Source organism: Coccinella septempunctata, chromosome 7 (assembly GCF_907165205.1).
Source record: "Coccinella septempunctata chromosome 7, icCocSept1.1, whole genome shotgun sequence".
Lineage (NCBI taxonomy): Eukaryota > Metazoa > Arthropoda > Insecta > Coleoptera > Coccinellidae > Coccinella > Coccinella septempunctata.
The window spans coordinates 9,475,356-9,501,439 of NC_058195.1; the positions used below are offsets into that span (position 1 = coordinate 9,475,356).

Sequence of the window (26,084 nt, forward strand, 5' to 3'; positions counted from 1 at the left end):
CGGTGCTTGCTGGCTAAGAACTTCTGTAAATCTTAATTAGTCACACAGGAAGAGGAGTCTTTGACCGCTTCCGAGGTAGAAAATGAGGCAATTCAGTTCCCAGTTTTCTGAAAAACATATTTCTAGTTTGATCGCCTTCGTATTAATTCCTTTGTGGCATAGGCGGCCACGGAACTGTTTTTAATTAATTGGCACAGTAAAAAGAATAATTTCTATCGTTTTAATGCTCTTTTGTATGAAGTGCAGATGGTTATATCCGCCACAAAAGGTTTCTTTTCGATTTGATCATTTTTAAAAGCTTTTTCACATGACTTGGTTCAAGGTTGTTTTTGAATGAGAGAAAGTTGTTAAATTCATAAAATCCAATGTGTCGGATTTCCCTCTCAAAGCAGAGTTTATCGATTCGTCTCAATATTCAAGCCATCTTGAAATATATAACACAGATCCGAATGAACTGTATAATTCCAGAATAAATGATAATTATCCCCGAAAAATGGTTATCCTCTGCCGAATCTTATGATTTATCTGCGAAGATTAAAGTCTTTGTCTGAGCAGATTTATGAAAGGGTTGTTGTCCTGTGCAATGTAAAGCCTATAATTAAAAAGGCTGTAGTATGTCCAATAAATAATTGTTAAATATACGAATTCTGTGTGGATTCTGAGAAACTCGACTGTTGAACCCCATTGACAGTATTCAGTACGTAAATATACCAATAAGCGACTGAGCATTTACATGATTGGAACGATTGAGAGGCGTGTATCAAATTCCGATAAATAATGTAATCCAGGATAGGATACAGAATTTTCATCTGACCATGGTAGTACAACTTCAAGTTGATGAATGGAACTCTAGAGAAGCTTAAGGTTGCATAAAACACCAAGAACTCCTTTCCAAACCATCCCACTATCTCACCGAAAAAATATTCATTGAATGTTTCAAATATATTACTCAAAAACATCAATGTGTGAACGTATGACAAAACAAGAAAAATTTCACTGTCGTTTGCTGCCTTTACCATAAAATTATCTGAATATAAGTCGTAAGGATTCATCGAAGAAACTCTCATATGGCGATTAGGACATACATAAGCACGTATAGAGAAAATTCACAGTGAAATCAAGATATAAATAACATAACCATAGGGCCTTCAAGCCTATTTATCAAGGTTAAAAAAATTTGAAATCCCGCAAGAAATGCATGATGATGTTTGCTTTATCCTGCTACGAACAAATCAATATAATAAAGCACCATAATTCTAGTGGGCTATAAATTTTCATTCACCCAAGGAACTATCAAGGATGTAACATAGTTATCCATTATGACAGGAAACCTGCTATCAAAGCACTGAGCTCCTATGTGATCGACTCAAATCTGATATACGGTGCACCCATAAGAAAGCCTTTCTGGAGAAGGAATGAACAAAAACAAAACCCTCTGGAGGATCTTCCAGAAATGGAATATGCCGAAAATTTTGGACCAAAAAGGTCCTTCTAGATTTTGAAACTGCCAGATTTTCTAAAACGTATTTGTATCTCAGTCAGAATAAGTAAAGCAGCTATGATAGGGGATACAATTGACCCTCAAGATCCTAGTGGAATGTAACTACCTTTCTAAACTATAACTACCCCTACCCAAGGTCTTGAAACTAAACACTCAAAAAATAAATAATTTATTTGAACAACATAAACTTACAGCTTAAACTTATCCATAAATGTATGATATATCACCTGGTCTTCTTTTATCAAAAGAAGCCGAAATATCACTTTTATTCGAGACAGACGTCACAGCAGAGAAGCCATCTGACCCTTTGAAGAGTATCTGATGTCCTATTCCACCCATATAGTTCTGGAACTCATCGGTCTGTAACATATTGATTCGATTAATAATCCTGATGAATTATTTCATATCTAAAAACCTACTCTGAAGCATTCCTCTGCCTGTACTGCCATCGGGAAGAGTTGATGGTGAATACGACAGTTGTCGATGGCGTCCCTGATGTCCATATCGAACCACAGATGGTTCACAATACCCTGAAGCACAAGAAGAACAAATTCACTTCCTATATTACTGTAGAAAAAAGATAGATTCGTTGGTTGTGATGTATTTCACTTACCAATGCTACAGCTGTTGTGATCTTAGTGCCTCCTGCAGAGCCGATGACCAACTTGACATCTTTATCCTTATCCAGGACTATCGTAGGGCACATAGATGACAAGGGTCGCTTGCCAGGTTCGATGTAGTTGTTTTTGGAAGGGGGGATGTCGAAATTGCTCACTATGCCTGGCGAAGAAAAATCATCCATTTCGTCGTTTAGGATGACGTCAGAGTGTTCCGCTGACACCCCAGATCCAAAACTTGAATAAAAGACGAGAAAAAAGTATATTCTGATATCTTTCCGTTCATTTCTCCACCCTGTATATCTTTTTTACATACTTACTATTGGTTAATTGTCGTGGTTACTGATACAGCGTCCCCATTTGGAGCCAGAACTGATATATGAGCTGTTCCATGGTTATCAGGATTCGAAATTTGGGCACCATAGTATGTCGGATCTTGCGAAGTTTCGTTATCTTTGATTTTCGTTACGGTTCTCTTCGCTACGTCCAACGAGGCCAAATCCTTCACGAACTGGAAGATGCAAATCCCTCAAATAAAGAAAAACCTTCCGGTCAAAGAATGAAAACATCTGCACAACAACGCATGAATACCTGACGCAACACAAAATTGATTCAAGAGATTCAAGAGGTGCTGTCTGAACAGACATGTCTGAAAATTGCTTGTGTGGAAGCGTTCTACCCAATAAAGGACAATTCAAATATTTCCAGACTTACCTCGTCCATCTCAGGCGTTCTCGTGTCACCCAACAGAGTCCTGCTGCCGTAGGCAAATTTGAAACTTTCCACAGTCCTCTGCAAGTTCAACAGGGATTCTGGATCGGATAGGTCCATCTGAAGCTGTAGCATGTTCAATATGTAGACCAGAAGAGCACCTGAACCTGGCAGTGGGACGGTATACAATGTCTGGTTGAACGGTAGAGTGACCTTTATTGGGTCCACCCAAACTGGCCTGAAAATTGAATCGTAAGACTCGTAGTAACCACATGAAGATGAGCTGTGTATTTTAGGAGCACGAAGAAACATTTCTGAGCTCTATAATTGATAAACAATTAATGTAACAAGAACAGATACGAACGAGTATTCGACTAAATCTTTCTTCGTTATGATGCCTCCCAACTTATGGATATCTTCCACAAGCTGATCTGTTAAAGTGCCATTGTTCAAAGCTTCCCCTCCTTCTTCAGCTATCACCTCCAATGTTTTTGCGAATTTCAACCTCCTTATTTGTTGCCCTTCCTTATAAGTGTCATTCGTCAAGGGGTTTATGAAACTTTCCCTGAAAAATAACAATTGGAATGCAACCAAACGACCCTCATCCCAATGCTTCGGGACTGCTCACAAAAGTCGAAATTTTTTATAGGAAAAGGATGAATTTTATTGAAATATCAAGTAGCATACTTGAGATTAGGATCTGCCATCAACCACTGTTTGTTCAAAGCAAATATGCCTTCCAGATATTTCGTTACTGGGATGCCATTTCTGCATAAATCGATCGTTGGCTGAACTATATCTTTCCAAGGTACTCCTCCTCCAAACCTTTTGTAAGCCATCCAGTAACCTCTCAATTCACCAGGCACAGCGACAGAAAGTATTCCTTGAAATAATTTCAATCTGAATGTTAGTTCACTTGGTACCTATATCAGAGTTTCAGAGTATGCTAGCGTCATTTTGATCTCTTATCCTAAGGACATATTGTCACCCACTGAAAGTAGTGAGATTAACAGTCAATGAACATCGTTACGCCAAGAAAGAGTATACATGTTTATACAGTACGATCGAGTCCCTAACTTGGAATAAATTCAGTAAATTGAAGATATTTTTTGTCGTTGTAAATATATGTTTCAAATTACTACTGCATAAGCTACAAGGGGTGGAGGGTAGTTTAGTTTTTTGAATGGCAACCCTAATTGAGCCAAAAATGGATAAACTACTTGTTGCTTAGTTCATTGATGGGGTTTTTATCAACCCTTTGTAATGAAATGATTAAACTCTTTGAAATCGAATTGTATTATATCCTGTGTATTTTGAGGTCAACGAGAGAGTATCTACGGATACTCGTTCCATTGTTTTTTCAGTTGAATTTCCTCACCTCTAACCGATAAACTGCTGTCGCCATGAAACATATCCTCATAGGCGGCAGCTGGGGCTGTTTCTCTGGTGTCCAGGGCGTGAACCTCACCGGACTCTTTGTCATAGATCAACATCAAAAAACCACCCCCCAAACCACAGCTCTGTGGCATGGAGACGCCCTCGCAAAACAGCGCTGCGATGGCACCATCAACAGCTTTTCCGCCCTTATTGATGATCGATCTGGAAGAAAATTATAGCTGTTTCGCTCCCAAGATAATAATAAAGAAAAATCGGCAAATGAATCGTGTTTAGCGAGGAAGATTGGTAGGTACTCACGTTCCAATGTCTGCACAGAGTTTGCCATTAGTTACAATAGCACCAATTCTCGTTTTGTCGCCGGGTGGGAGAAAAATGATGAACAGTACGATTACTACAGCTGCAAGAATTACAGCCACAATACCAGACACAAATAATACTTTTTTCGATCTGAAAAACAGATAAAACAGTGAAATAGTAAAGATCCATCTTGGGCCAATATTATCTAGTTAGAAGTATTGGGAATATTGGGAATTTGTTCAAGAAAAATAGCTCGAAATATAGCTTTGTATTAAAAAGTGTGGATTGCAGAATGGTGAATGCGCCGGTCAGGCTTATTACCCATTTATTCAAAGTTTTCAGGCATTTCTGTCTATGTTTCAAAACAATTTGGGTAACATTCAATCTGGTTGACGATGTACGAGCATTTTTCAAGATAATATATCGAATTCGAAACCAAAATCTGACTCACTTGAATTGTTTTGAAAAGAACGTAAAAAAAATCATTCTGCTGCGATTCTCTGACCATTCTGTTAGTCCAAAATTCCAAAAACGATAGCAGTCCCACCAGAGTTCCTAGGCTCATTACTGAATAGTGAAATTTCAATGGCAAATATGTTTTTATCACTTTAAATTATTGAATATATGAATCCGAAATGCGCTACTTTCGTTGATGAGGATATCAGCTCAATTCGCATCTGATCAAGACTATTTTTTAATTACATTTAAAAATAAAAATTGTGCTAAAAAACGTCACAGGAATAAATTTGCAGAATGTGCATGCATTCTGAAATATATACAAAAAAGTTTAAATTTTTTTCGAAATGAGCAAACTGAACCAATTGCAGATGAAAAAAAATCAGTGAATAGTTATCTTCCATACATATTTCATTTCCAAATGAAGTAAATTATATATGATAATCTGGAAACCGAGATATTTCAACCGATAGTAATCATTACAGTGATTTTTTCGTGTATGAAAAGATATGGGAATTCTCAAGTGGGTGTTCGATTATGTCCAATAGATATTCATCGGTATGCATTTTAGAATCCTTCATTTTCGAGAGCATCGTTTTGAATAATGGGTCAGATAGCCTATAAATAAAGATATCGAACAGCTGAAACGCATTTTTTTAAATTCATTTCGTGATCCTTGACATTTTATATCAATTCAAGTTCTAATTGTTCTATTATTTCCTATACCTGAATTATTTCCTACAACTCTGAATGATAGCTTGATACTTAATAAAAAGTATATGCTTTACCAAATATGAGAAATATAATAACTAAATTCTTTACTATTTTTGTAAAGAATCTAAGACCGAAGAATTCGAATTATTAGGGGTAGTCTTTGAGAATTGGAAAGAAGCAATAACAGATAAAACATATGCCGCAACTCGAGAAACTACCCTTTTTCAACTATATCTCGAGAGAGACAATTATTTAAGGAATAGATGTGTACGGTACCTATTTGTTATTTTTTCTATCTTGACGGCATCCATTTTACCTTGCACATCTGTTTCTCATTAACTTGAAGATGATTTTTGACGAAATTTGTCTTTTTCTCTCATTTCTACTCTTTTCTATCCACATAGATTCACTGGCAAATAACGCTAGGAAAGAAAATCTTATAATTCGGAACAAGCTTTTGACAAGAAATGCCATAACTTTAACGTTTGCGTGACTTCATCGATAATTTGGAAATATCACCGAAATAAAAACGATGTTTTCGCTTTTCTCATTGACTTTTCCCATGAAAATAAAGCTTATCGATAATGCATAACATCGTAAATTAGTTAACTATATACATACATATACCTTTACAACTTTTGATAAGGATTTATCGTAACAATACCTATTTATTATATTGGTAGGATGGTAGAACTCTGAGGCGAATATATTCTCGAAATCTGTTCGAAAATGGGATTGAGCAAAATTTCACAACTTCACGTAATTTTGAAACAGGAACCAAATCAGGCTAGACTACTTGAAATTGCACACAAATGAATATTCAAACCGGAAAACAATCGAGTATGAGTGCCCTTGTAAGAGAGCCTCTTGAAAATAAAGCCATTTATACATACAAAGGTAGGTATATCTTTGCTTATCTTCATAATTCGTCAACATGAAGGCCATAAAATTGCAAAACATATTTTGAACAAAGCGGGACCTATATACCTGTCTGAGTTGGAGATTTTAGTAGCGAAGGCCTTTTTTGAGATGAGAAAACAATAATACAGGGTAACTAATTAATTGTAGGTTGAGAGATGTAGCATTTAAGTCATTATATCATACAGGTTAATCTATAATATCAAAGGCGCGCTTTACACAACAGATTTTTTGGGAACCCATCAATTTTTGGTTAGAGAAGATCATGTTTCAAAGAGCCATGAAGGCTATACATACAGGGTGACAATTTATAAATTTGCCAGTCACGACAAGGATGATTTCAGAGAAAATGCCGGAACAGGTCAATTTCTATTCGTAGGGGGCATATTTTGAGCAAAATTGTAAGCCGAAATCTCCCCAACCCTAGGTGTAGGAGCTAACACCCCTAAATTCTCAATAGGGAATAGGGGGTGAGCTATATCTCAATTGAAAAATCACTTGACCCTCTAGCTCACCCTCTATTTCCTATTAAGAATTTAGGGGTGACAACCCCTACACGTAGGGTTGAGGAGATTTCGGCTTACAATTCTGCTCGAAATATGTCCCCCTCCGAATAAAAATTGTCCTGTTCCGGCATTTTCTCTGAAAACATCTTTGTCGCGACATTATTGGCCTGGCAAGTTTTTAAATTGTCACCCTGTATATACATTTGTATACCATTACATATTAAGCTATAAGGAATGTGGGTAAAGTGGAAAATAATTGTAAATTGATCCGAACATGGTTGTATATATCCCTTTCGATTTTCAAACGACAAAATTATCCGAAAAAATTATATATTCACTAATAATTTGAATCAATTATTTTCGAAAGTTAAATACTCTATTATTTAACTCTTCTTTTAACAATACACTGAATAAGTGCATCTTTTCAATGTGAGCCAGCAAAATTTAGTTTTTTCAATAGCTATATATTGTCATTCTTCATATTTTTTGTTGATGCCTGATTCGTCAGGTAATTCTGAACAATTGTTGAAATGAAATCTTTCTTCACAATGGTTTTTCACTGTAAGGTTAATAAGGTTAGTGAATTTTTTGATGAAAAGGTCTGAAAAAAGAGTGGGAGAAAAGAAATAAATTTTCGGCCAATGCTTTAATGATGAAAAAACATGCTACTCACGTGAATTTGAACATGTTCACTCCACTAGAGAAAATAGAAAAATCCTAGAGTTACTCTGATCCAATATAGTTCACCAACAGTCCCAGCACAAACCGAGAGCACTCAATAACAACGCTTTTGTAAATATCATCGCTTAAAGTACTACTGGCGCGAGATGAGATTAATACTCAGGTATTTTTAATTTTTTTAATCATCTAATCCTAGTTGTAAAATTAATTCAAAGCTCAACATCCCATTGATGCACACACTATCTACGTGATATAAAATTGATATTCTGATGCCACAATGGAGCCGACAAAAAGTATACGCGGCCCAATTTTGTAATTCTCGCTTTGTTATTTCGAAACTGAGTTAGGTATAAGTACGTGATGAAAGTGAGTTCTGCCAAACGTAGTATTAGGAGCGTATATTTTTTAAGAATGGGACAACAACCAGTCTTTATGCCGAGTTTTGCAAATATCAATTAACGTAACCAGGTACACATTTGAGTCTCAAAATAACATTAACTAATATTATCGAGTCAAACAGATTCCTACTAGATAACAGCAATAAATCGACCTCAAAAGAAATTGCCTTGTGAGTTGAAGCTAATTGTCGATAGAAATAACCATATGAAAAGCATTTAAGGACTTCTCTCTAAGGTCATCTTTCCCCTTCTTCAGCAAGAAGTCATTGCTTTGTCACCTTAAAAATGTAGTTTCTTAACAATTTGTGTCTCAAATTGGAAGCAATCTTTTTTGATTGCTAGGTGAATCGCATCAGAAATTGACTTATGCAAGATAACTCTTTTTTAATGAGCAATTCAGCAAATTTTTTCAAGAGAAATAATATTCTTGATGAGACGAAAACACACAAATTGTGATGAACAAGCATGGTCCCAACGATACCTATTATAGTCTCATGGACAACGATCAATAAGACTTTTATTATTTATAATAATAGTGTACTGTATACAGAGTGTTCCTGAATTGGAGATACAAAATGAAAGGAAGAGATGCCTTGAGTAATTATAAGAAAAAAGTTGGTTTTTGAGATACAGGTTGTTGAAGTTAAAAATATTTTAAGTTTTTCTCTTTTAGTATCTATACACTTCACAATTGTGAAGATATTCAACTGAAATTCGGAATAAATTGATAGTTCACACCATGTGACATGCCAATTTCGATAGCAAATCTACAGGGTGATATTTTTTCTGGAACATTGTTCCTTTATTGTTTTCCTCCCTTAGTTTCATTTTAGTATCTTATTCAACCAGCATAATATTATGCTATGGCTATTATTCAGGTGGATGACCAAACGAAGTCGAATTATAGATAGATCATGATCATGTTATTATATGCATTGATCGTTGAGGTTTTGTTCAACTTATTGCTGAGAGCATCCACCATATTGCATATCCATTGAATGTGATATACAACACAAAGAATATACAATACAAAGAATTTTCAAACCCAAAATTATTGCGATAATAATAATGCAACGACAAATATTTGTTCATGTATTTGGCAAAAATCACAATGGTATAACTCAAACAAAAAAAGTTACTCCCTAAACAACTAGTTCACACTGAATACTGCAAGAAATGAGGAAAAAATATTTTTGTCATATTCACAATCTTCTTAAGTTGAATTCAAATTATGTGTAACAGAATAATCGCAAACGTATGACAGTCTAGCCAAAGAGGATATCTCATCTTCTTTTGCTTCTCTTATACTTTCGGCTGCTAAAATATTGAAACCTATCATTCGGCCAACACACCTGAAAAAACACATTAATATGGAAAAAAACCGGTAGCAAGTTGTCAAGGGCTAAAGGCAAAAAAATAATAATCAATTTAGTTATAAAGATCAGAAATTTACCTCAAGTACTGGCCTATATTAAAATCATCAATATCAATATGTGTGCTCGTATAGTACTGTACTTGAAGAATAGGTCCTTTTTTATCCCGCAAGAGCATAATCTTCTGACCTTTAATTCTCCCTTCCTGAAGTGATACAATAGGAGCTGGAAGATGAATGATTACTAAGCCATTTTATAAGACACAGAGACCTAGGAGTTACCGATAGTTTCATACATGCAAAAAACACCCTCAAGGTTCCTATTCCATCTCAAAATCCTCTCAATTGTTCCGGTACAAAAAATTGTTTTAACCTGATAATTCTACAAATGATGTTTACATTAAAATAAAAAAAAAATGGATTTTTGTTAATCTTACTTTGCTTTTATTATTATTATCATCCGACAGCTGGCTGTTTTTTAACATTTTATTTGACTCAATATTCCCTACTGACTGAACTGATGAACCAGCGGTGCAAGAAACATTTTCATGCTTATTTTGAACAGGAACAGGCAACGGCATCAACAATGTCGAGTTGTCAGAATTTTTATTCCTTTGTACTACACTTTGAGATGGATGTATTGTACTGTGAGTTTTAATTGCATTGAAGCTGGTTGAATTATTGAATGTTCTTATCATTTGAGGCTGCAAATCAATATTCAATATCATTTCGACTTAGGAAATTTATTCACTTACCTGCTCTATCGAAATATCCATTGGTACCGGTACAAACTTATTTCCAGATAACATATAATGACAATTTTCCAACGAGAGAGGTAGTAAATTGGTAGTTGTTGAAACCTGCACCATAGTGAACCTCTTTAATTTATACTCGAATTAAAAACAAATCACTCACCTGCACAGGATTGAATTTCCGATTTAAGTTCCCATAAGAATCATTTACAATTTTCATTATTTGTGGATTGCTTATATAAGGCAAAGGCATTCCTAAAGCAATATTTCTATTTTTAACTGGAGTTACTTTCATTTTTATGAGAAAATAAGTATTTTTCTAAAATCTTAAGCTCCTTTCCATTTGAAAATGTCAATAAGTTTGAATATAGAAATATGTAACTCAACTCGCCTCATTGATTCTGTGACCAAATAAGCATAGGTGACTTGATGGAAACAACATAGTAGAAGTAAATATTTCCAGAAAAACGCATTTACAAATTAATGATTTTTAATCTCTTAAATATATTAACCTAACAAGTGATGATACATTTTTAATGTTATAATTTATTTTCAATGTTCCTCAGGTTCGTCAGCCTCTGCTTCTCCAGCTCCTTCATCATCGTCTTTATCCAACAGCTCTTCCTAAAACATAAATGATACTTAGTAAATGATATTAATATCAGATCAATTCCTACTTTTAATATTTCCACTAATGTTGTAGATTCTTCCAGCATTGCTTTACATATTTTGTTTTCTTCTTGTAGAGCTTCAATATCTGCTTTCAATTTCTCATTTTCTCTGAAACTGTTGTCCAGATCTTCAGCTCGTTTTTCAGCAAGTCTTCTCCAATAATCGACACCTGGATCATCTGAAGTCAAATCTGCAGCAGTAACAACAGCGTCAGTCTGGACTCCTTTATCCGAGAAGGTTGTATGTTTTATGATTTCTCTGAAAGATTCAAAGGTTCAGAAAGTGAACTGTAGTAGAAGAAACATCAAAGAACTTACGAAGACAACTTGATACTTTTTTCTGGACGAGAACGTCCAACCAAATTCTCTTTATCTGTAGCTGCTTGTTGCAAAACACATAGGGTCCTTCGAGTATTCTTCAAATTTTCCTAAAAATAGATTGCAGAATAACCTCAAATCTAACAATATACAGTTTGCTTTTACTCACATGTGTTTCTTGTCCTCCTATTTTAAGTGTAACCTTTCTAGCGGCTTCCGTCTTCATTTTTACTGGTCCCAAATGTACATCAAAACAAACAGAACGTTTATCAGTCCGCCAAAAACAGGAAAACTCGTTGGGTAATTAAAAGATAATTATTATTTGAAAGATAAGATTTGCTTGGCTATAGAAGAGAATAAGATCTTCTTTCTATGAACATTCTAACATGGTCTTAAATGACTTCTATTTTGTTTTGGAGGATATTGAAAATATATGTTAATTATAGCTAATGAATTTTTCGGATATCATTCAATAAATTTTTGAGAAATATTCTCAACAATGACCACATTCTGACATGTGCCCTACAGTTCGAACTACTGAACCATAGAAAACAATCCTGAACCACCGAAAATAATTATTCAAATTTTGTTAGGAGGAAAATTTGAATTTCGGCATCGAATTATTTTCAAAACAGTTTTTAAAATGATTTAAACTGTAGATATTGAGGTTAATTTCAAGAAAAAATTATTATTAATTTGGTATTCATGTTTTTTCCAGAAATTTGTTGGGTGATACATGTATTAATTGTGAAGTGCAATGGAAAAAAACAATGAGTAAGTAACAATCTGAAATAAGTTTTAAATTTTTATTTCTTCATAATTATACAGATCGGAACTGGTGGATATTAGAGGAATCCCAGAAATATATAGAGCTATTTTTGCCGCATACCCTTCTTTCAACAGAGTGCAATCTAAAGTATTTAATGACGTATTTGATACAGGTGAGTATAAAATTTACCTCCGAGGTTCATTATTAGTTCTAATTACCTTTTACAGATCACTCTATCGTACTGTCGGCACCAACAGGATCAGGAAAAACCGTTATATTCGAATTGGCTATAATTAGGCAGTTGATAGCTGCAGAAAAATCAAAATATTCTAATATTTTCAAAATAATTTATAGTAAGTGCAACCTCGAAGTTATTTACGGACTATTATTATAAAATTTTACCATTGAGCAGAGACATTAATGTCTCTGCCATTGAGTATTAATACTCAATGATTTTACAAACATTTTTCAGTTTCTCCAATGAAGGCATTATGTGAAGAGAGACTTATTGATTGGCACAAAAAGTTCTCCCCATTTGGGATAAACTGCATCTCTGTCACTGGCGATAGTGATTTCATTGATTTTCGTAGTTTATCCAATCACAATCTGATTATTACAACACCTGAAAAGTGGGATTCCATTTCAAGAAAATGGAAGGAGAATAAGCAAATGATACAAGTTATTAAGCTATTCATGATCGACGAAGTTCATCTATTGAACGAAGAAAACAGAGGGGCTACTCTTGAAGCGTTGGTAATTTGAAGTCAATACGTTCATATCAACACACCCACATCAATTATTCCATGAGAAATTCATGGGTGGTACCCTCCATATACTTCCTGTTAAGAAAAAATTTACTTCCCAAATTTACACTGACTCTATCAAGATAGAGTCACTGAGGGTCTATGGTGGGTATCCTCCATACGCAGCATACGCTCCATACTTAAAACCGTTGGTTCAAGTATACCAATGCCTGACCAATGCTGAATTATCCAATAATGCTTAAATGTAACCGTGTAAATTTGTAATAGTTGACTCGATGAGCTCCAAAAGCTCGATGTATACCATTGAACTAAAGATAGTTCAATGATGTATACACCGCCATCTAATGGAATCGGAACAAATGCACCTAACCTAACCCTATCATCTCTAAACACAGGTGTAGGCAAAGAAATTACAATATCTTTGGGTGTAGGGCTGTGCATCTCATGGAGGTTTCCTACATCCATGGCCTAACCTAACTACAGTGACTCTAACAAGAGTTTCACTATGGTTAGGTTAGGTTTACAGTAGGTTTGTTCGTAGAGTGGTTTGCAACGGTTGTGAACTGTACAGAGCAAGCGTAATTCCATTTTAGGGTAGCAAAAATCAATTTGCGCTTGCTCTGTACAGTTCACAACCGTTGTGAGCCACTCTATGAAAAAGCCTAGTGACTCTAACTCATTGAACTCAATAAATTGTTTATTGAGTTCAATGCTCTAACTCTTGTAAACCTAATTACAGTGACTCTAACGAGACAGTGGCGACAATTGTGGTCTCGTTTTTCATCGTTTTAGCAAGAATATGGCGGATTTGGTCACGTGACGTGAGCCAATCCGCATTCCGAATTAGAGATCATAGCATATCATATATCATATCATATCATATCATAGCAAATCTGTGCTTCTAAGCCGCCATATTCTTGCTAAATTTCCAATTGTCGCCACTGTGTTTGATAGAGTCACTGTAAACCATGCTGTAAACCTAACTTAACCATAATGACACCTATGATGACACTATATAGTGGTCTTACTCATTGACGTTTTGAAACGTTTTACTTTTCGTAAACTTCCCCTCTCATATATACATTTCAGGGGGTGATTCTAGAGGTCAAAATATGAAGAAAATTTCAAATCAACTTTTAGTCCCCCTGTCAAACAATGATAATACAGTGCCTCACTAGAGCGAACTAAGCCACAGGCTTGTATATAGATGTTTTTGGTACTTTTAATTTCAATTCATAGCCCCATCCTATTCAAAATTAGAGAAAAAATTGTGGGAAACTCGTTAGGAAACACTATATTTCGTATTTATGCTTTTCCCAACTGGTTGCTCAAAAAAAAACTCTGTAATCTGTATCACCGAATATTTTATCGAATTTTACAAACTCTCAATTTTATTATTTCAACCCTTAATTATGGAGTTAAGAGGCTGAACAAATTTGTTCAGTGTTTGTCCGAACGGTTGAAAAAATAAAAAAATGTATATTGAACACTCCTACTGATTTTCATTGGGTACTCACGTCCTGAAGTCTCCAGCATTTATAAAAAGACACCCTCTGTATATAAAGATAAGAGTAATTACTGTTTTTGAAGGTTTGTCGTATGAAAACTATTCAAAGTAGTTTGTTTGATGGGGTTGAAGAGAATGCTCTTAGTTCAAGACAAAATATCAGATTTTTGGCTGTATCGGCGACTTTTCCCAATATCAAAGACGTCGGCGACTGGCTAGGTGCCAAATATTACAGGTGAGTTATTAGCAGAATGAATAGGACAGTGTATCGTAATGACCGTTTTTCAGTTTTGAAAGTAGTAGTAGACCTGTTAGACTCAATACTATTGTACTTGGATTCCACTATAACAGATCGTCCACGATGTTCAGGTTTGATATTTCCTTGAATTATAAGCTGCCTGCATTAATTTTGAAGTATTCCAACGGAAAACCAACACTTGTGAGTATCGTGTTATTCGAATTAATACATCAAAAGACGATGTGGTTTAATCTCGAGTGAAAATAAAGGGTGGTCGACGCAAAGTGTCCAATATTTTAGTTGAAAAAATGATTGATTATGATCGAGAAATTTTCAGAAAAAAATCTCATTCAGTTCACTATATCTAGATTCTTAAAGAGGTTGCGTTGCACTCTACGGCCTTGAGATCTATTGTGTCCCCATCAGAGCTGTTTTAGCCCCTTATAGTCGTCTACAGCTCGCTGTCCAATTCTAGAGCGTTCTAAACAACTTCAGTATCTGGGATGTCTTCAAGGAGGTTACCTTCTCTCTCTTGGCTAGCAAAAGCAAGGCATTTTGTCACCAGGTGATCTGTGTTTTCATCCTTCTCCCAAAAGAATCTGCTCTCGTTAGTTTTTGCTAGACTCATTCTCATTGGGAGCTTCCTAAGGCAACATGGCGACAAAATGCCTTATAAGGAATCCAGTAGAAAGGTGTGCCATATAATTGTTGAGATCCAGATACCTAGTTCTTAGATCTCGCAGTCTTCCAGTTTCGAAAAATTGCTCTAAAGTCGAGAATAATTCTATATTGGGTTTTTGCTTCTCCTCTTTCTTGTAAGTAGATTTTCCGATACCACAGAAAGTTTCCGAGCCAAAAGAAGGAGTCTAAGCTCCTTTTTTATGGCAAGTGTAAATAGGCCTCTTCATTTCTCTTGATTTCCAAGTGACCGGAGATCCAGGGTAATCAAACTTAGTTATTCTTGCCTGATTCGTTGAGTTTCCTTCGGCACTCTCATAATCATCACCAGAATATGCGAGCTCATTGCTTTGATCGCAGCTTGACTGTCAGCATGTATCGCTAAGCCACAGTTCTGATAGTTACTTCCACACGTCTTTCGGTTGCAGATATTTCTGCCTGAAAGACGCTTGGCCAGCGGTATATTGATAGTGTGCATCTGGTGCCAGTCCCTAAAACTCCTGTGCCAGTCCCTGTCATGGTTTTCCGAACCATCTGAATACCATTGAATAGTATTTCTCTTGAGAACTTGGTGGTGGTTTTATTCTCCCAAGCTTCCCTTCTACTTAGCATCATAGTGAATGTTTTCTCGACCCATTTTCTTTATCGTCTCGCCACTAGGAAGATTCGTCGATGGATGTACTCACTCCAAGAAGTCCAAGCACTCTGATTCCCAATTCTTCCTTTACTCGTACCTCCTCTTGATATTCTTAGGCATGATATATGAGTCCATAAGCTTATCTATCACATATGAAGAGGTATGAGATCTGCAATAGCGCCCTTATTGGGCAGTGATGCTAACACATCGACACTACTTCTAGATAGGGACCCCTATTGGACACCGTGCGTGAACACCCTTCACAAAGAAACTCCTTTCCTTCCTTTTTCCAGATTTTTTGTAGCACACGAAAGAGCGTCGAGATGGCAGTGAAACACTTAATTGAAAACCTAACAATTCCACTGAGCGCTAATCAAAAAGATCTCCTAATCAAATCCGCTTCGTCCATCACCGACACCAAGCTGAAATCCGGCATTTCGCATGGCTTCGGTTATCACCACGGAGGACTCCTTCCAGAAACTCGATCTATAATAGAACAACTTTTCCGAAATGGACAGCTACCAGTTTTGGTCACCACGAGTACGCTCGCGACCGGAGTCAATCTACCAGCCCATTTGGTGATAATCAAATCCACCAAGTTCTACAATCAAGGCGGATTTCAAGATTATCCTGCTTCAGCTGTGTTGCAGATGATAGGAAGAGCTGGGAGGCCTCAGTTTGACACCGAAGCCACGGCACTCATTTTGACATCAATCGCTGATAAGGTCAGTAAGGTTTAGATCTATCAAGAAGATATACCAAGGGAGGCACAATAGTGTAGATCGAAATTACTCGGATGTTGCCTCCATTTACGTCACTCTAGCTCGCACATTGACATTCAGCTTGCATTTTGGTCTGGCTCACACAAAATTAGGTGGTGCTTGCAATAGATTTGACCTCATTCTTCTCTCTTCTTTTCTTCTTTCTTCCTGTGACTTATTTATATCAAATAAACAAAATTTGAAGATATTTCAACTCATCTTCTTTCTAACTTTACCCATTTCCTATGTTATGCTACTGCTAACAATACCCAATAGCCTCCAGCTACGTCACCTTTCCGACGAATTGCTGAATTGCACCTCCCTACTATATCTTCTTGAGTTCTATAAATAATGAGATCACAAGAATCTCTATATGTTGGTAAGAGATCCCCTGATATCATGTGGAGCAATTATTATCTTTCCCTTACCGAAGCTCTAGAAGTTCAGGACGTAGCTTAAAAACCGGCATTTATATACAGGGTGTTTTCAAAATTGAGGCTTTTTTTTGACAGAAGGTAGAACTCATCAATATAAATCGTTTAACCAAAAATTGTCCATATAAAATATCCAAGATGGCTGAGATACAACCCCTAGAAGTTCGACAAAATTCCATTGAATTTCAAGTATGGCCAGTATGGGACTGTGGAAGGTGACTCCGGCATCGCAAAAACGTAACAAAACATGAACTATATAGCTGGACAATGAATGGTTCAGTACCAAGTTCATCAAATTAGATGCATCAGGTCACTTTTGAGAGAATAATAATTGTTGTATCGTGCAATTTAGGGTGAAAAAAAAAGTAGAAAATCGAGGCAGTTTCTTGAAAGTGCTTATATGTTAGTTATGTTGGAAAAGTGCTATGATGTTTCCCCATTTCATCCCATTTTTACGACGATTGTTGAAATGTTCGAACAAGAAGATTGTCATGCTCATTGTGAAAAAATTCGCGAAAAATTTAGACGACTTTTATTGGTGAAAATTTGTATTATTCTATTTTTTACACTTGTGTCCTAAGTCTCTTCTGTCAGTTGGTGTCGAAATGAGCCATTTCATAAAATCGTGTAAGTTACTAAAAAATAATTACAACAATTTGGCAATCCTAAGTTTCCATTTTCATTACCACGTAAATATCGAACGAGCCAATATCCTAAACGAAACCACATGGTCGAATCAGGAGATAAGTTTTTCCCACTACTTTGCGAAAATTCAGCTAACAAACGCTCTAGGGTCGTATTAGGATCTAGTTCAGTAATCATTTTCAATTTTTTTTTCAACTTTGTCATTTTGAAAGTTTTGTAGAGGTAATATTGTTGAAAAGCTTCATTTTGACTACTTCTACCTTCTGTTGAAAAAAAACCTCACCTTCAAATACACCCTGTATTTTAACTCAATGATTATACAATAATATACAACAACGGTTATTTTTCATCGAAGCAGAATATATTGTTTATTAAATGGTAAATAGTTTTTACACAATTAACTTATTTTTCGTGGACTAAACCCTTAGAGGTCCTCCTACTAACTGGCTGCCAGTCTGGTAAGATATCTTGGGCACAAAACCAGAATCACCGTCCACAAAGTACTCAACGTTCATCAATCTTCCATCAGGTAGTTGGACAAAGTAGGAGCCAGTGACCCTTCCTGCAGCATCCCCGTTTTCATTCTGCCCGAAAAAAGTGCCTGTAGGGGGATTTTCAACCCTGTAGTTGTAGTTATACTGAAAAATATCAGGGGAATAAGATTAGTCTATTCAAAACGGGGTTAGATCGTTTTTTCCACACAGCTTTTTGCCCAAAGTGAAATGTGGAAAAAAAAGACTTTTTTTTATTTAATTTAGATAGAAAAGAACTTTAACATAGCTAGTGAGGATATATATAAAACACGAAACGTGTATCCAGGACTTCCTGCTTTTTTCTAGTTTGGTGTGCATTTAAATATTCATTTGATGGTTGAAAATTTGTTACTGAATTTTGAACATGTGTAAGCAATAAAGAAGAGAACAAGTATTTTCAAAGGGGAAGTAATACCTTCCTTTGGTTCTGGAAATGATCGAAGTGACAATGAAGTCTACTTCAACTACTGAAATATGCAGTCTCTTAGCTTGAATTACGGCCAGTTGAAAAGGTTTGAAACTTAACTGAGTGCAAATTGAATATTTTCCAGTAATTCTAGTCTTCCAGCGTTATTCCTTCAGGAATCACTATGAAAAATTTGGTAGTATAAGGAGAATTAAAAGGTAGACATCAGTAGGTTGAGAATATGATGAAAAACCACGGAAATTTTCATATGAAGTGAAGTTTCATAGACACCAAAATTCGTATATTTTTTCTACTAGAAAAAATAATTGAATTGAAAAAAACAAGACGCAGTGACATGAGCACATTTTCTAACTTCAATATAAAAAAAATCAAGTATTTTTTCGAAAAATTACAATGGTGAATCATGAATTATTGAATCCATTTTTTGAATAATTTTCGGATGGTATATTTTTTTGCAAAATTCGGATAATATCCTACCGGTTCTGGAGCCCCATCAATATTTGTTATACCCCTCACTGGGAATCCTTGAGGAGCACTCTGAACCGTCAACAAGGAAAAACAACCGATGAACAAGAACAAGGACTGACGATAAAGCATTTTTACGGCACTATCAACTGAACCCAAGAAATGATTTTGAACGAAATGCAAGCTTGTACTAATGAAGATCCACCATCAGTGGATCGTTTTATATGAGGTGTGGGAGAAAAATAAGAATATACAATGCTTACCATAAATAATAAAGGTCGCTTCCCCCAACTTAATGATGAAATGAATTTTGTAACTTCGAATCGGAATTCTGAAATTTTAATGTGTGAGTAATACTGCTATCGTGAGATGATGCTCCGTTTGAGGTACGAAGATACGCCCGCGTGGATTCTGTAATCGATGCGTATCACAGATTACAGAGTAGATGCGTATACAGGGCCTGCCTGGGTTGAGTACTTGCGATCCATACACTATAATTTCATCTTAGAACATAGATACATGGAATGGTCATTCAGTGCTACAAATGAATGTTTTGTAGTACACACATCTAGCGCGACACTAAGGCAGTGGCGTTTTATTGAAAAATTTATATACTTCCTATCTATTCTTACTGAAAATTGATGTGACACTGATCTCCGAAACAAATGTCTCAATTGCGATTGGCGACACTAAGCAACTATCTCACTCCAGTCTTTGGAATGTTTATTTGCCATTCCATGTATCTATGTTCTCAGAATTTCATGGAGGGTCCTGAGAATTTTGTCGAATTTGGCACAGATTCACGAGAAAAAATCACAGGAGACCCCTATTCTTGATTTTTGAGAGAATGCCTTCTCATTTCTTTTTATCTCAGAATAACGTCATACAAAAATCGACGAATTTCAACATATTAAGGTCCTTGAAAAAGTAGTTTTATATTTTTGGAATAATCTGACATATGAATGAAAAATTAGGACTTGGTTTCTCTTTAAATCTTGATATTTAAGTTCATCTTTTTAGTTCAAAAAACAAGGATTATGATGTAGACATAATGAAAAGGGGTTTTGTGAATAGGATCTTCTAGTTTTTCTCGAGTCTTGTGCAAGAACACCAAGAAATAAATGGCATCATCAAATGAGATAATTCAATTAAAAATTCACATTCGCACGTTAATCATGATTTCATTGGTGTCTAATTTATTAGGGCGATGAGCTGTCGGAAGTAGCTATTGTTTAGTTTTTTTCGCTACTATCGGTGTTCATTTTCTGAGAGGTAATCGGTACTGGAAGGTCATCTTCAAATGCTGAATTTGGTTATGAAAATAAAAATTATTTGTTCAGTTAATTTGGGACCCAACTAATATTGGTTTCAATACCCGAATTTTTTGTAATGCACACTTTTGATATATTCTGGTAGTACAGCAAATCGTCAATAGTAGGTTGAATTCGAATGATTAATTCGTTGAAGGTATTGTCAGAATTGTAATTAATATTGCCTGATAAATGAGCTTGTCGTTCATAATTGACAATAAAATGAACATCTTTCAAACTATCAGATTGCAAAATGATGCCCACATTTAACTGTCTCTATACGCATTCGAAAATGCTTCATTGTTGCAAATTACTTGCCAGAAGGCAAGACTATAAAATTGGTAATAATTGTGTAACTGAACTGATTAGCATAAATAATTTATATCAATGTTGAAAAAAAATTCAAGTGGGATATTGTACGAGGTTAGAGAATGAACGAATGAAGTATCCCATTGCACATGAAATCATTGCTCGATTTAAAAGATATACAGTATGTCATATTTAGATTATGATCAGTATACCTATAGCTATATCTGTACTCTAGTGTGAAATTTATTACACTGCTCCAAAACTAAATGAAGTTGATAATTCGCGTATATGTAATAAAAGGTATATAGAATAAAATGAAAAACAATTTTGTAAATGTACTAATAATAGGCGTCTATGCATACGATTAACTGCCTGAAATCGCAACAGTGAGCAAGACTGCTTAAAAGCGATAACACAGCAAGGAGAAAAGTGTAAAGTAAAGTACAAAATACAGATTTTAACTGGTGGAGTCTGCAGCCTCAAGCTCTTCTTAATGCTCTTACTGTATTCGGCATTGCGCCAAGAGGTTATCAATGAAATTTTGGGGAATGTTTTACCAAATGTCCGTCGAATAATTAGCGAGCTGTTGTAATGCATGCGGTGGGTCAGATAAGCAGTGTTAATGCTATGACAAAGGCAGACCAGAAAATCTATCGATTAATGTTTAGCCTGGTGTGGACAACTACTATTGTCGATTTACATAAAATTTTCTGCATGAAAGGAAACTAAAAATGTTCTGTAGTTAAATGAGTATACATTAAAACTGTCTTGGTCATGACAGTGACAGCCTATATGGATTTAAGTAGGGCCTTCGACTCGGTAAATCAGAGAGCGCTATGGAAAATCATGGGACGCCTTGGGGTACTCGTAAAATTCTTAGCAGTGTTTAAAAGCCTCCATACCAACAACACCGCTAGACAACATAATCATAAAGGCTCTACAACCGACCATTTCCTAACTAACTCTGGAATAAAACAAGGCTGCGTGTTAACGCCTTTACTGTTCAATATTTTCGCCATAGCTGTCTCGATAACTGCTGACATGAGTATGCCTGCAAGAGGTGTTGATATAAGATTCAGGTGATGGAGGCCTGTTTAACCCAATCTCTGGGATTGGGAGTGAAAACCCTAAAAAGTTTATTAAGAAATGCAGAATCCTCCCAGAATAAATTTCAATCGATAACTTTAGGCGAAGTTCGAGAAAATGGTTGACGGTAAAGAAAACATCGAATCGAATCTACATCGACATCTTACCGAGCACCTCAACGCAGAAATTGTGCTGAGGACTATCACAGACCTAGATGTGGCTATGAGATGGCTCTCTTCCACTTTCCTATACATCAGGGCCAGGAGAAATCCAAGACACTACGGTATACCAGTCGGCATGACCACCGATAAGATAGACAAGAAACTGTTAGGTACTCCACAGTCTCTAAAAATTGATTTCGCGATTTACACATTACGTTTTTCACAGAAATCTGTCAGATCGATCTCAATAAATTGGTCAAAGCTGGTATGGCGACGATGGATGAGGACGTAAATATAAGCCCGACTTTTCTTGGTACTCTGATGGCCAAATATTACATATCTTTAGAATCTATGAAACTGCTGAAATCGGTGAGTACGACACAGAAAAAAATTCTTGGGTGTTTGGTGTGATTCCATCCTTAAAACTATTTCTTGTAGATGAACGGAAATGAAATATTGCAACAGGTACTGTCCCTCATTTCAAAGAGCAAGGAATTTTCGGATATGAGACTGCGTGTTGACGAGAAAAAGTGCCTGAATCTCCTGAACAAAACCAAAAACGAGAATTCTATCAGGTTTCCGTTCAATGGAAAGATTAACACTTTGGATATGAAGATCGATTGGTATGTTTTGCTCGCGGTTGTTCAGTCGAATGCCAAATTTTTATTGTTTGTTTTTAAGCATAATTCAGGCGATATTTGGCTCTCTGGAAATCGAGGATCAATCCATAATTTGCGAAGCTTTCAGGATCATGAGATTGGGAGAAAGACTTTGCCGATGTGAGTTACTTTTGTCACTTTTTCATAATGTATACTCCATTCACTTTTATTTAAGCACTCAGTTGGCCATGGAAATTTGACATATTTCACTCTGTATAGTACTAAAAAGTGGGGTTATGACGCTTGTCAAAACATTTTTGGATTTTAAATCAACGCTATGTTGCCCGTAAAAATTTCTGTTATTACGTATTTTATCACAATGTTGAATCTCTTCGGAAAATATGTGACGAAGATAATTGAAGTTTATACAAACTGATTGAAGGCATACCAAATCCAGTTATTTGCATGGAAAATACAAGAGTTCAGTATAATATCATAATATGCACTAGCTTGAGGAGAGTTAATGTTCGTTATCTTCTTTGGCTAAAGTTTGAATACGTTACATCAGTTGTAGATTTAAAAAATATTAACCCGAAGATGAAATGCATATGATGCAGTGGTTAGGAATGGGTATCCCCCAACAGATAATTACAAGAATGTTAAATTCTTCAACAAAAATCATCTTGCATCAATATAAGTAAAAGGAAATAAAGGAAGTTTCAAGTCAAGATGAACTTCACCTTTGAACAAAAATTTCAGATGAATAAACAATTAAAAGGACAACTGGCGCGTATTTGTAGCTGTTCATCTCAGTACATTGATATATTAATAATAATTAGATGTTTATTGGTATCTAAAGACATTTAGAATGTATAGGACAAGTCAAATGAAAAATAGAAAAATCAATTTTCGGGAACTTATTCTACGATGACATTCATCGAAAATCCTGTAGTAAACTTTTCGCATTAATTCAGTCAAACATAAAATTCTCAAATACCACCACTTTTTTGGGTCTCCCAATAAAAGGAAATTCTTTGTCATCCTCTTCATTCACAATCTTTCTGATTGTTGAAAGATTCAGCTGAAATATAAGTCGTTTAGATTCAGATGAAACATTTTATAAATTCTCTTACATTGAATATGTTAGCTACCGTCTGACGTATTGTGGATTTTAGAATATCAGGGTATAACTATTATACTATTTGGATGGGCGGACCTGAATTTTAAATAGCACTTCCTGAAACCCTGTCTCTTTTTTCAATCACTTTCGGCATTTTCGTAATAAAAATTGATATTAGTTGTGGCAACGGCGTTAGGACATTCACGACATTTCATGAGTGCCAACCTTAATCTGTTCTAGTTACAAAAACTTGAGAGAATTATTTCATGGCCAAACGACTGCTAAAATAAATGTGAATGGAGTATAAGTATAATAGTTTCTAATGTAAGCGTAGAACAGTGGCGGTTTTAGAGTGGTAATTACCCCCCTAAGAATTTTTTATTAGTTAAGTTTTTGCTTTTTTCCAAATTTTCAGCTCAAAATTGCCTCCAAAACTGAGGTCGCTCTACGTCAATCACCCTGTATATGTTTTCCCCTATTGATCTACGTCTCATTCTTGTCAAAAATTGGCAATTGAGCGACTCAATTATTTTTTCAAACTGGGTCTAGTTTCAGTTGGGACTCTGTATTCTTAAAATCCATGTAGATTTTTTTCTTAGGCCTCATCGAATACTTGGAGAGCAGAGAGAACTGCTACACTGCCCTCTTGAACGCGACAGTGCTCTGGAAATGTTTCAGAACTCAACTCTGGGAAAATTCGAAGCACATCGCTAAGCAGTTTCCTGGAATCGGCCAAGTTACTTCGAAACAGCTTGTGAACGCCGGAAAAACCACTCTAGAAAAAATTATCAAAACGAATCCTAGAGAAATAGAGATGGTGAGGGAGAATCATGGATAAAATTCAGTCCAAGCCTTAAAAAAAAATTTTTTTAGTTTTTTCTCGATTTTCTACCATTCATTCAATTATTTCTCAGATAACGAATAAGAAACCACCTTTCGGCAACAGATTAGTAGATTTGGCGAAATCGATACCGAGGTACGATATGAAAATTGAAAAATTTCCTTCTTCAACAAGTTTTTCTCTGAAAATCACTATCACACTGCTGAACGCAGAGTTTTTGGAGGAGTCAACTTTCGTCAATGCCAACTCTGTTATGTGCCTGCTAGTTGGGAACAATTTGAATCATATACTGTTGCACGAGAGGTACATGTAAGTGATTTTCGAAGAATCGAAACTTTTTCCTTTCATTCTCATTGGTTTTCAATCTCCAGGCATTCTTACATGTTGGAAAACCACGAGGTTGTTAGATTTGTAGAATTGAATACGAGTATGCCAAGTTTGTCTGAGGTTTATTGTAATTTTGTTAGCGAAGATCTAGGTGAGTAGAGTGAGGATTAATTTAAAAATTTGTTCACCCTGTATGCACTATTTTCCCAACAGTTGGAATCGATTTGAGTGAAACCTTCATTGTACGCGAGCAAAATGTTGAAAAACAGAAAAATTGTCAACGTCAAGTTGTAAAACCCACGAAAGCCAGTAAGACTAGCTCAAAGTCAAGCCAATCGACGAAAAAATTGGATCCGGAATATTCCAAATTTGTTCAGACATACATCGATAAATATATGAAGTGTAAAAAAAACACAAACAGTCCAAAAGAGGTGAGTTCGAATCTCAAGAGAAAAAAAGGCGAGCACAAAAATTATTATTCATTTCTAGATTGAACAAGATGAGGTAAAGAACTCTTCTGCGTGTAAAAATTTAACTGTACCCGAAAAAAATGAAGTTACTCCTCAGAAAATTAATCCACCATCGCAGCAATCCAAAACAGAAAATTGCGAGAAACCGAAAAAAACTTCAAATAAATATAGTCTTTCCCAGTTTGACGAAACCATCATCGATAATGTTCCCAATAATAAAGATGAGGAAAGCACGAGAAATGAACAAAACCTCCCTTTGAGGTCTTTTACGGACGAAGAAATGCTGGAATCTGTCGAATTTCTGTTGGACCAGGACAGGACTATGCCCGATACTGATGAAATGCTAAAAAGCAAAAACGTTGCGAGCACCCTGACTACCGAATTAGCGAGTGCTGATTTAGACATTGAATTCTCTAGACTCTACGATAAATACAGAAATACGAAAAATTCGATCAACAACGAAAACAACAAGCATCTCGCAAAAATAAACGATGAACCTAGTTCTACACGACGGATGGAAATGGAGAAATGTATTCGAAAACCAGAGCTTGGTATTTCGAAGAAAGGAAAACTACATTCAGTGGAATCTTTCGAAAACAAGCTTTTTGTAAGTTTCGTAACTATTGGCGAAATTCTTTTGGTCCATTTACGTATTGCTGTACGTAACTGTAATGTTTTTATATCCGATTATTT

General features: G+C 35.7%; 5 protein-coding genes across 7 annotated transcripts; 1 reads left to right on the forward strand and 4 right to left on the reverse strand.

Annotated features, from left to right (window-relative positions):
• Positions 1-1,654: 1,654 nt before the first annotated feature.
• Positions 1,655-8,120, reverse strand: LOC123317533 (scoloptoxin SSD14-like). 3 transcript variants are annotated; one of them, XM_044904113.1, is made up of 10 exons: positions 7,792-8,120; positions 4,525-4,674; positions 4,208-4,428; positions 3,517-3,712; positions 3,194-3,394; positions 2,833-3,067; positions 2,439-2,629; positions 2,115-2,355; positions 1,921-2,031; positions 1,655-1,861 (listed from the first exon to the last, which is right to left on the reverse strand). In XM_044904113.1, exons 1-10 carry the CDS (start codon positions 7,803-7,805, stop codon positions 1,703-1,705), a joined length of 1,719 nt encoding a protein of 572 aa, XP_044760048.1. In that variant the 5' UTR covers positions 7,806-8,120; the 3' UTR covers positions 1,655-1,702. The 3 variants fall into 3 exon arrangements, with proteins under 3 accessions (XP_044760048.1, XP_044760045.1, XP_044760046.1); XM_044904110.1 differs by lacking the exon at positions 7,792-8,120 and adding an exon at positions 5,971-6,187; XM_044904111.1 differs by lacking the exon at positions 7,792-8,120 and adding an exon at positions 4,976-5,114.
• Positions 8,121-9,293: 1,173 nt separating this feature from the next.
• On the reverse strand, positions 9,294-10,669 carry LOC123317410. Its single transcript, XM_044903928.1, has 6 exons — positions 10,485-10,669; positions 10,325-10,429; positions 10,007-10,273; positions 9,852-9,951; positions 9,651-9,795; positions 9,294-9,549 (listed from the first exon to the last, which is right to left on the reverse strand). Exons 1-6 carry the CDS (start codon positions 10,614-10,616, stop codon positions 9,411-9,413), a joined length of 888 nt encoding a protein of 295 aa, XP_044759863.1. The 5' UTR covers positions 10,617-10,669; the 3' UTR covers positions 9,294-9,410.
• Positions 10,670-10,793: 124 nt separating this feature from the next.
• LOC123317557 (geminin) lies at positions 10,794-11,647 on the reverse strand. Its single transcript, XM_044904142.1, has 4 exons — positions 11,480-11,647; positions 11,311-11,420; positions 10,999-11,251; positions 10,794-10,945 (listed from the first exon to the last, which is right to left on the reverse strand). The coding sequence occupies exons 1-4, from the start codon at positions 11,534-11,536 to the stop codon at positions 10,874-10,876; spliced, it is 492 nt and encodes a 163-aa protein (XP_044760077.1). The 5' UTR covers positions 11,537-11,647; the 3' UTR covers positions 10,794-10,873.
• Positions 11,648-16,226: 4,579 nt separating this feature from the next.
• LOC123316757 (probable ATP-dependent DNA helicase HFM1) lies at positions 16,227-16,643 on the forward strand. Its single transcript, XM_044902973.1, has one exon. The coding sequence runs from the start codon at positions 16,227-16,229 to the stop codon at positions 16,641-16,643; it is 417 nt and encodes a 138-aa protein (XP_044758908.1).
• A 1,439-nt stretch (positions 16,644-18,082) lies between these two features.
• LOC123317563 (pro-resilin-like) lies at positions 18,083-19,467 on the reverse strand. The gene is made up of 2 exons (XM_044904148.1): positions 19,181-19,467; positions 18,083-18,381 (listed from the first exon to the last, which is right to left on the reverse strand). The coding sequence occupies exons 1-2, from the start codon at positions 19,298-19,300 to the stop codon at positions 18,160-18,162; spliced, it is 342 nt and encodes a 113-aa protein (XP_044760083.1). The 5' UTR covers positions 19,301-19,467; the 3' UTR covers positions 18,083-18,159.
• Positions 19,468-26,084: the final 6,617 nt, after the last annotated feature.

Excerpts from the sequence above, each read along its gene's own strand:
- LOC123317533 (XM_044904110.1), bottom strand. The coding sequence starts at position 6,005 with ATGGATGCCGTCAAGATAGAAAAAATAACAAATAG. Across the intron at positions 3,068-3,193 it reads AAAGATTTAGTCGAATACTC|GCCAGTTTGGGTGGACCCAA; the intron begins GTTCGTATCTGT and ends TTCAATTTTCAG. Across the intron at positions 2,032-2,114 it reads TCACAACAGCTGTAGCATTG|GGTATTGTGAACCATCTGTG; the intron begins GTAAGTGAAATA and ends CTTGTGCTTCAG.
- LOC123317410 (XM_044903928.1), bottom strand. The coding sequence starts at position 10,616 with ATGAAAGTAACTCCAGTTAAAAATAGAAATATTGCTTTAGGAATGCCT. Across the intron at positions 9,796-9,851 it reads TTGCATGTATGAAACTATCG|CTCCTATTGTATCACTTCAG; the intron begins GTAACTCCTAGG and ends TTCATCTTCCAG. Across the intron at positions 9,550-9,650 it reads AATATAGGCCAGTACTTGAG|GTGTGTTGGCCGAATGATAG; the intron begins GTAAATTTCTGA and ends GTGTTTTTTCAG.
- LOC123317557 (XM_044904142.1), bottom strand. The coding sequence starts at position 11,536 with ATGAAGACGGAAGCCGCTAGAAAGGTTACACTTAAAATAGGAGGACAA. Across the intron at positions 11,421-11,479 it reads TAGGAGGACAAGAAACACAT|GAAAATTTGAAGAATACTCG; the intron begins GTGAGTAAAAGC and ends ATCTATTTTTAG. Across the intron at positions 10,946-10,998 it reads CATTAGTGGAAATATTAAAA|GAAGAGCTGTTGGATAAAGA; the intron begins GTAGGAATTGAT and ends TTTATGTTTTAG.
- LOC123316757 (XM_044902973.1), top strand. The coding sequence starts at position 16,227 with ATGGCAGTGAAACACTTAATTGAAAACCTAACAATTCCACTGAGCGCT.
- LOC123317563 (XM_044904148.1), bottom strand. The coding sequence starts at position 19,300 with ATGCTTTATCGTCAGTCCTTGTTCTTGTTCATCGGTTGTTTTTCCTTG. Across the intron at positions 18,382-19,180 it reads TTGATGGGGCTCCAGAACCG|TATAACTACAACTACAGGGT; the intron begins GTAGGATATTAT and ends GATATTTTTCAG.